General features: G+C 40.2%; 1 protein-coding gene across 2 annotated transcripts; it reads right to left on the bottom strand.

Moving 5' to 3' along the window:
* Positions 1 to 466: 466 nt before the first annotated feature.
* On the bottom strand, positions 467 to 10,385 carry scamp2l (secretory carrier membrane protein 2, like). 2 transcript variants are annotated; one of them, XM_066648232.1, is made up of 9 exons: positions 10,257 to 10,385; positions 7,800 to 7,877; positions 7,127 to 7,210; positions 6,717 to 6,831; positions 6,478 to 6,606; positions 4,515 to 4,674; positions 3,701 to 3,802; positions 3,322 to 3,439; positions 467 to 3,185 (listed from the first exon to the last, which is right to left on the bottom strand). In XM_066648232.1, the coding sequence occupies exons 1-9, from the start codon at positions 10,311 to 10,313 to the stop codon at positions 3,045 to 3,047; spliced, it is 984 nt and encodes a 327-aa protein (XP_066504329.1). In that variant the 5' UTR covers positions 10,314 to 10,385; the 3' UTR covers positions 467 to 3,044. The 2 variants fall into 2 exon arrangements, with proteins under 2 accessions (XP_066504329.1, XP_066504330.1); XM_066648233.1 differs by lacking the exon at positions 3,701 to 3,802.

Below are 10,385 nucleotides of genomic sequence, written 5' to 3'. Positions count from 1 at the left end.
AAGAGAGTGAGAGTGTGTAAGAAAGAGAAACAGAAAGACTGAGAATCCCTGTTAATATTTAAAAAAATATATAATAATTTCTTATATATATATATGTATGTGTGTGTGTGTGTGTGTGTGTGTGTGTGTGTGATAGACATTAAAACACTGTGTTTTATAGATAGATAAGAAGGGACTGACCTAGAGGAACTGGACAACATCTGAATGGATTTTCCAACAGAACTCTAACATCTCTAACACGCAGATGGAAAAAAGGTTGGGGAGAACAAAGCCATCTGAGGTTTTGGAAATCTGAGACGTATTTGAAAGGGAATACTGCCCACTGCTGTTCAAATAAAGTCATGTCCCACAGAAGTGTAGAGGCTATTACTGCAGCAAAGGGGAAGTAAATATATATCAGTACCTTTCATAAGAAAGACAAAGACAAAGGAAAGTGCATCCAAAGAATGAAAACATTTCAGCAAATTTAATAACATACATTTAATTAACTGCACTTTCACCCCTTGAGTATGTTTGGTAACAGATGAACTAACATAGCATTAACATTAAATAACATCTAAACATAAAACATCCCATTCCACGTTAGAAACATAATCAAACTTCATTATAAATACAGGATATATGCCTTTGTTCATTACGTATTGCTCCAGAACACTGACAAGATTGTTGAGTTTAAAAACGGTGCCGAGAAAGAAACAATGAAAACAAAACAAAAGAGTGAGGGATGGCTCCATTCAAAAGAAAAACTTCAAACAGCAATCACTAACTTTACATTATAACAGACGGTAAACCGAACCTAGTGCCGCAGACTCTCCAGCGTCAATCTGATTCTGATCAAGATTTTCAGGATATTGTAGTTTATTGTGATGCGGGAAGAAAAAAAACCCAAAACTTAAGAAAATCTTTCAGTTCTCACATTTCGCAAAAAAAGCAGCATCAGTTTTTTACATTCCTTGTTTCAAATGTGCAACAAACTTATTAGGATTTATTTTACTATATTTTCTACACAGATACAAGACCTATCCGTATATCCATGACCTACTTAATCATTACACACCATGATGCAGCAGCTCATTAAAAAAAAAACCCCAAAAAAACCCTATCCATCTTAAGATATTCTGTGACTAGGGGCGCTTTAATTAGTTTGGCTTCCTGCAACGACCCACGCTGCTGAGACATCACTGTATGACTGTTGTCACTCATAAGGCTACACGACACGACACGACGAGCCTTTTACGACACACTTAATAAACCTACAGAAACATTTAGTCCAAAAGGTGGCAGCTGTGATGACGCTTTTTAAAGTGAAATCCACAAACGACAGCTTTTGGACCAAGCCTTTGTAAATGTTTATGGATGTTTATGTCAGTCAGCACCCTGGAGCCTCATGAGTGATGATCTTCAGTGTAACATCACCCCTGTGTGGCAGTGGAATTCGGCCAGTTTTAAAATGTAAATTTTTAATTAAAAAACATGCAAATATTTAGACAAATTTAATATATTAAATAATAGTAACATTAAAAATAACCGAGCTTTTATCAACAGTTACAGCATTTTGGAGAGATTTAGGACGATGGATCTATACTTAGCCACTTTTTTTTTTTTATCTGAGCTGTCTTTTAAAAGGCATTCCCTCCTTTTATAAAACCTACCTTAACAAGGCATCACCTCCAATAGGAACATAACATTTCTTACAGTTGTACTTCATTTAGCCATTTGTCTTTAATAATAAGCCCCGACCGCAAAAAATAAAAATACAAAATAAAGCCCTTTTAGTCTAGTATTAAACTTTAGAAAGTGTCTCTCACTCCCAGAAGCACAGTGTATATGAGGAAAGGTAAAAGTGGCTGTGCTCTCACTCGGAGGAATGTAACAGCCATCAGTGCTGTAATATTTGGAAAGTCAAAAGGATAAACACAAACATTGTCAGCTTTAGTAAATGTTAATGCAGTAAGATTATGGGGCATTTCAAGGTGTTGGTAACACAACAATTATATTCTCCTCCTTTGACAAACTGACGCACTCCACAATGCTGTGATTTAACGTGGCGTTTGTGAAAGACTTTCAAAAAATTGAGAGAAAAAGTCTTCATTTATATTTTTAAAAACATTCTTATTTAGAAAACTCCAACACCATTTCCCCCCACAGTCTGGCCACTTTTCCCACTTCTGCATTCATCACAGAGGACAAGGTCACAGTATAAAAACACTACAGCAGGACTGACTTCATGAATGAGCATCTAGAGGACCCCATTTTTAATGTAACAATTATAATAGCAATAATAACAATGATTGTGCATTGTTCTTGGTCTTATCTTTTTTTGGTGTGGCACAATTATTTTGAAGTAACTGTAACTGTGTGCCATAGAGCAGCATCAATACATTCAGGGAAACCACCACATGCGGTAACCTCTGCAGCCAGGCCACAGTTAGATAACAGAGTCACATTCTGTCTCTTTGTCCAAGACTAAATTTACATTCTATAAAGTCGCACTACTTGCAGCAATGGGGTTAAAAGTTGAGCCTCATTGAGCCTTGCTCCTTTCTGAAAATAAAACTGCTATTTTAAACGAAACCTTTGGAGAATAATATTGAGAAAGTTCTTAACGTAAATATATTCAACAACTGAGAAATATCACTGCTGATCGTGTCTACTATGACTTCTGCTGTGTGAATTACGGGAGTGTGAAAAGCATCCACTGAGCTTTAATGTGATGCTCCTTCATTAACTACCCGAGTGCATTTCTGCAGCAACTGGATCAAGTACAAACTGCTGAAACACTCCGTAGAATCCAAGGCAGAGTAGTAGTTGTTTTGGAGGATTAGTGCAGGACAGTGTCTCACAAAGCAAGATATCTCAGTTAACCAGGAGCTTAAAGGAACGCTTCAAGCAGAACTAGACTTAGCCCAAATTCAAGCCTGTCCCGTAGATCAACGTTTAATGGTTATTCCTATCTTCAGTTTGGCTTGTGTTAATAAGTTGACTGAGAAACCTATCTTTGTGAAACACCTCCCTGGGCTCTGAATGAGCAAGTCAGCTCCAGTTTACCGGAAGGCTCCCTGAACTGCAGAGGCGGCCGCGGATGACGCAGCGGTCTGGAAGGTGTTGTTGGTGACGACACCCTGAGAGAACTCCTGCTGGGCCTTTTGGAAACTCGCTCCTGTCCGTCTGTACTTAGAGTGGACCTGCAGAAAAGGGAGGTCCCGGGGTGAAAGTCTAACCAAAGGCTGAGCTGCCACAGGCCAAAACGTAGGCCTCAATTATAACATTCATACTTTCATTAAAAAAATTCACAATCATTTCTGTAATAGAGTAACTCACCATTTTCAGCAAAGTGATGGCCAACACTGCATTAACCGTGAAGAACCCCGCCACAACCATCATAAACACAGCAACTGCCTTGCTGGTTCCTAACATTGAGATGGAGGAGATCCAGCCGCTAAAAAACAAGCAGCGTATAGCAGTTATAATCAAACAAATGGCAAACTTAAACTAATAGATTCAAAGAGAAACAAAACAAGCTCACATTCACAGCAGAAGAGCACATGTCAACAGAGTTATGCATGAAAGACAACCAAAAAATGCTCACACCTAACACTAGCTCAAACACTAGCACACACACACACACACACACTGCATACCTGCACAAGCTGAAAAACCCTGAGCAAGAATATGACCAAATAAAAGCACATTAACTAACCTGTTTCCCCACTTAGGGATTCCAACACTCTGAATGACGTAGACTACGACTTGGAAAGAGAAGATGAAGAAGAAAAAGAAGAAGCTGAAGGAGCTGTCTGACCTGTTTAGAGAACAAGACGTTTGAATGAAGATTACAATCCTTTTCAGTGAATTACTTAAGTGTTAGTTTGTGACAATGTTAGTCTGTGTCTTTCACTGTTCTTTCTTTATAAGCCCTGTGAAGGACTGGCGCCCCCTCCAGGGTGTATTCCCGCCTTGTGCCCAATGATTCCAGGTAGGCTCTGGACCCACCGCGACCCTGAACTGGATAAGCGCTTACAGATAATGAATGAATGAATGAATGTTCTTTCCAAGTCCTAGCAGCTTATTGGGGTCCAAATCCACACATGGGCAAGAATCAATACTGCCGTACAATTACATGTCACTGGGCAAGATTAATAAGGCTACATTAGGCCATAAGGCTACATGTGTTACACGATTAAATCATAAGTAGCTAAGTTTAAGAGTGTTTGTCAAATGCAAACATACACAAACTACATTGTTTACTACTCAGGTTTTTAGTTGTGCAATATCTCATTTATTACAGATAACAGTACATCAACCATCATAAGAGACATATAAGCAGTTCTTTGTGAAATTATTTTTTGATTCGAGTGAGATTGAGGTATGCTTTAATTTCATTAGCCTTGTTGCTCCAGAACAAACTACTAAAGCAAACTCGCTACACCGAACTCGACGTGTGTCATTCAGTCTAAGAAGACAGAATGCGTAGATATGATTTCAGAACCAATTTATTTGTGTGTGATACTCACCTGAAGGCCTTGTAGACAGGTCTGTACCAGCAGAGAAAAGCTCCAGGGCTGAAGAGAAGAAACCAGAGGATGGAGAGGCCGAAGTCTACTCCAAACTGAGCGTCCGCGATGAAGTAGGCCATACAGGCCAGCACGTTCAGGAACAGTGTCACGCAGTGATCTACAGACCAGATGACAGAAAAATATATACTATTAAAGAACTAAATCATTTTTGTCTTTCAAAGTTTAGTTTATTATTCTGGACCCAAAAATAATAATAATAATAATAAAATATACTACAATATCTTTATGATGGCTGATCTGTGTTCAGGATGTGATGTACAAACCGGATTCCAAAAAAGTTGTGACACTAAACAAATTGTGAATAAAAACCAAATGCAATGATGTGGAGGTGCCAACATCTAATAATTTATTCAGAATAGAACACAAACCACAGATCAAAAGTTTAAACTGAGAGAATGTATCATTTTAAGGGAAAAATATGTTGTTTCAAAATTTCATGGCGTCAACAAATCCCAAAAAAGTTGGGACAAGGCCATTTTTTACCACTGTGTGGCATCCCCCCTTCTTGTTACAACACTCAGACGTCTGGGGACAGAGGAGACCAGTTTCTCAAGTTTAGAAATAGGAATGCTCTCCCATTCATGTCTAATACAGGCCTCTAACTGTTCAATCGCTTTTGGGCCTTCTTTGTTGCACCTTCCTCTTTATGAAGCACCAAATGTTCTCTATAGGTGAAAGATCTGGACTGCAGGCTGGCCATTTCAGTCCCCGGATCCTTCTCCTACGTAGCCATGATGTTGTGATTGCTGCAGAATGTGGTCTGGCATTATCTTGTTGAAAAATACAGGGTCTTCCCTGAAAGAGATGACGTCTAGATGGGAGCATATGTTGTTCTAGAACCTGAACATAGTTCTCTGCATTAATGGTGCCTTTCCAGACATGCAAGCTGCCCATGCCACAAGCACTCATGCAACCCCATACCATCAGTGATGCAGGCTTCTGAACAACTTGGGTAATAACTTGATAACAACTTGATAACAACTTGGGTCATCCTTGTCCTCTCTGGTCCAGATGACATGGCGTCCCAGTGTTCCATAAAGAACTTCAAATCGTGACTCATCTGACCACAGAACAGTCTTCCATTTTGCCACACTCCATTTTAAAAGACCCCTGGCCCAGTGCAAACGTCTGAGCTTGTGGAGCTTGCTTAGAAATGGCTTCCTCTTTGCACTGTAGAGATTCAGCTGGCAACGGCGGATGGCACGGTGGATTGTGTTCACAGACAATGCTTTCTGGAAGTAATCCTGAGCCCATTCTGTTATTTCCTTAACAGTGGCATTCCTGTTTGAGGTGCAGTGACATTTAAGGGCCCGGAGATCACGAGCATCCAGTAGAGTTTTACGGCCTTGACCTTTACGCACAGCAATTGTTCCAGATTCTCTGAATCTTTTGATGATGTTATGCACGGTTGATGATGATTACTTAAAAGTCTTTGCTATTTTACGCTGGGTAACACCATTCTGGTATCGCTGCACTATCTTTCTGCGCAACAATGGTGGAATTGGTGATCCTCTTACCATCTTGGCTTCAGAGAGACACTGACACTCTGAGAAGCTCTTTTTACACCCAATCATGTTGTCAATTGACCTAATTAGTGTTAATTGGTCTTCCAGCTGTTCGTTATATGCTCAATTTCCTTTTTCCAGCCACTTATTGCTACTTGTCCCAACTTTTTTGGGATTTGTTGACACTGTGAAATTTTGAATCAACATATTTTTCCTTTAAAATGTTACATTTACTCAGATTAAACTTTTGATCTGTCATCCATGTTCTATTACAAATAAAATACTGACATTTGCCGTCTCCACATCATAGCGTTCAGTTTTTATTCACAATTTGTTTAGTGTCCAAACTTTTTTGGAATTCGGTTTGTACTCAGGAAAATAACACATGTACTTACACATCCAGAGGTAGTACATCCTCTTGCAAATTTTTTGATAATCCACAGGAATTTCCTCGTTGAAGTCCTGGTAGAAGCATGGCTTTATTGGGAGGAACTTGGGCAGCGGAGGCCAGTTGTTTTCTTTGCCTGTTTTATAAATGTTTAGTTATTACTCTGCCATATTTATCACCTCAAAGGAGACAATATCTTATCTCGTTGTAGTTGTATTTCTATTTGTATAGTTTTACTCTGCTGACCTCTGGATGTGTCCCTGTTGTGGAGCTCCTCCTCTTTTCGCTGCAGTTCTGCTGCTTTCTTCTCCAGCTCCTCCTGCTGCTTCCGGAGCTCCTCCTGTGCAGCCGCAGCAACAGCCTACACAACACACACAGTTACGGCAACACACATTCACTTTACTGTAGCTCATCGTTCATAAGGTCACATGGATGAGGGCCTCCTCTTACTGTAGTCGGCGGTGTGTGTTCATGTCATTGGGAGTGGCAGGTTTTCAAAAACTAGCTTTCTACAAAATTACCTGCTCCAACTTTAATATTCATACAGGCCTTAGACCCCTGCAGCTGACATTGACACTGTCACAGTGGTGTGTGTGTGTGTGGCTCATTATGAGCTGCATGATGTACTCTTTTAATTCACACTGAGCTGAACTGACCCGAGGACTGGGCTCCACAGTGGGCTGCAGGACAGCAGGCTGAGAGGGAGCTGAAACAGGTATGGTTGGTCCACTGAGGTCATCCTTGAGAGAGAGAGAGAGAGAGAGAGAGCGAGAGTGTTTTGCATATTGTTCACACCTAACTGAAAGAGGCTGTTAAAACCACATACACCACACTGCCATAAATATTTGAATTTTTTTACATTTCCCCCTTTAATTGCTACATGTCAGTTATTATAACTTTTATCTTCCTTTGGCCTGACATTGACAAAACAATACTGCCTTCAGAGGTCAAATAACCCACAGATTCACCATGTTTCATTTTAAACCGACTGAATCAGACAACAGAATTTCAACATTAAGATGTTTGTACGTCATGATATCACATATGGTATTGATGCAAGGGCTCGTTTATTCTACACCCTAATGGTTCCATTTCCAAGCATTTTGTGCCTGAAATATCACCCTAAACTCATCCTCTTCCCAAGTTTCATAACTTTCTTGCACCATCCATCTTTATATTCATGTATTTTGTTTACTCCCACAGCATGTTTTTTTTTTTCAAAATTAATTAAAATCTACAATCGAAAATATGACTCTCTACTTTTTGTCATTGGCCATCAAATATCACTATCACTTCAGGGCAGTGAAGTGTCAATGTTGTGAGACTCACCAAAGCCCTGGCTGAGAAAGGGTTGAACTCCTGTAGCCCCTCTGTGCCAGTGGTCGTCACCTGAGTGACTGACGGATCCTTGTAGAAAAAAAGATATTACACCATTCCAATTAACGAAGTGTAAAACAAAAGTACTTATGATGGTGTTAATATTAATGCAGCTTAAAATGATGCCATCAATGTAAACATTTGTTCTACATTAGCTGTTCATTTTATCAGCTCCACTGACCCTGTAAATGCACTATGGAGTTCTCCAGTTAAACGCTGTACTCCATCTGCAAGCTTTGTTAGCCCCCTTTCAACAATAAGGACCCCCACAGAGCAGGCATTATTGGGACAGTGTTAGTTACCTGCATCATTGGACACAGGTCACTGCCCACAGGATGCTGTTGGCTGGATATTTGTGGTTGGTGGACTCTTCTCATATGTTTAAAAATGGTGGTGAGGTGTTTAAAAACTTCAGCAAAACTGCTGTGTCGGATCCACTCATACCAGCACACTACTACACACTACTACACAGCACACACTAACACAGCACCACCACGTCAGGGTCACTGCAGCGCAGAGAACGATCTAACACTCTAATAATACCTGCTCTGTTGTGACAGTGATGGGGGTGGGTGGGTGTCCTGATCATTGAAGGATAGTCAATTGTTTATTTTAGTTACACACATATGGTGCCTTTCTAGACACCCAAGGACGCTTTACAATAAACACTTCAATCAACACACACTGGTGAGTCCACCTGGAGGACTGCATATGGCACGAGGGGGGTTCCCCCAGGACAGTGTGACTATCCATATCTGGACACACACACACACACATTCATTCTCACACACATTCACTCACATCAGAATAGTTTGTAGAAAGTACAGACTGTACAAATTCACTATTTGGCTAGTATAGCTAATAAAATAAGTCTATAACAAGGAGGCCAGTTTAACGTCATGGCAAATAGTGTAGGGTGACCAGACGTCCTCTTTTACCCGGACATGTCCTCTTTTTTAGACTTAAATAAATGTACGGGCGGAATTTCACAAACGTCCGGGATTTTGTTTTTCTAGAGCTTACATAGAACTTCGAGTTTCGTTCACAAACTAGTCCCGCCCTCCCCTACTCCGATTGGTTCGCTTGAGTGAGAAGGGGGCGTGGTGAAGTAGTCTAAAATCGGATTGGACGGTCTGACTGTAGAGCTACCGTTATTGGTCGATAACCTTCTCTGTAAACATTTAATTGGTCAGTCTGCACTTGTTTACGTCAGGCAAAGCTCATGTACCTACCCTCATCTCGAGCAGCTATTCCAAAACGTAAATGTAAGTTCTCGGATGAATTAAAAAAAGAAATTTCCATTTTTTGTGTGGCAAATAAAGGTGTAAAGGACGTAAAAGCACACATAGGTTCAGCTAAACATACAACGGCAGCGAGGGGCGAGACCTCATCAGCCCCCCCCCCAATAGTGCATATTGAGAGCTTCATTTAGATATATATTTTATGTGGTAAATACAAAACCCAACGTACATATTTTAATATCAAACAAGGTAAACATACAACGTGTTAGTGAAGGTTTCGGCGTAAATAAAAGTATAAAAACATGTACTAACGTGAGTTTAATTTTCTGGTTCTAGTTTACTTCTAACCTATTTAAAGTGAAACATCTCCCATGTACTACCAAGTACTGCATAACTATAATAAATGATAACTATATTTATAGTTACTAACCGTCAATATAACTGTAATTACATTATGGTGTTGAAGCAGTAAAAACACTAGAGAATTGTCCTCCACATTGGCCACATCTCAATACTCCAGATAGTCACGAAATGAGCCCACAGCATCAAAAATGTGCTATAAAAGCGCTAGAATATTAAAAAGCCTTTAGGCACCGCACTGAAGGCATTTGAGACCATTACATATTTAATTCACACTGAAATGTAGCGACGAAACGTATATTACTTCTTTATTATTTAATAACAGCACTAGTGTCGATTCTCAAACTGCTCCCTACCCCCTATGTAGCTAGTGCACTGCACAGTCATGAAACTGGCGCTTCTGCAACCACATAGTACAGCAAATATTAGAACTGTGTAGTCGTAAAGCTTATTGTTCAATATAACTTCTATATATCAGACATAGTAAGCAATGATTGGGTGCAGAAGCCAATATTTTTAATTTACGTAGTGCACTACAAAGGACGTAAGAAGCGATTTGAGACTCAACCTAGGTGTGTTGTTAATAAAACACTCTTCCTCCAACGTCTCCATTTCGTCATTGCGTTAGGTTAAAGCTTAGTCAAATCTGGTTGGTCAAATTGGCTGTCAATCTAAACAAACCTAGAAAGAAGGCGGGGCTACTGAAGCCTGAACTTCAACAGGTTTCGCTCGGAGAGTTTGACGGTTATGAACGAGACTCTGTCGCTGTTTAATGAAGGTGTAATTATTCAGTGCTGTTGCTCTTTACCTGGAAAGGGTTCACGTCGACTGGATGGACGAAAGGGTTGCTGTCGAACCCAGACATGTTGGTCTCAGGTAGCTGTTGAACAGGTGAATCCTCTCACCGCTGTCGGTACCTGCCCGCCTCCTAAACGAG

This window comes from Hoplias malabaricus, chromosome 16, assembly GCF_029633855.1.
Source record: "Hoplias malabaricus isolate fHopMal1 chromosome 16, fHopMal1.hap1, whole genome shotgun sequence".
NCBI lineage: Eukaryota > Metazoa > Chordata > Actinopteri > Characiformes > Erythrinidae > Hoplias > Hoplias malabaricus.
The sequence above is the reverse complement of the archived record's forward strand: the minus strand, read 5'-3'. Positions and strand labels throughout refer to the sequence as shown.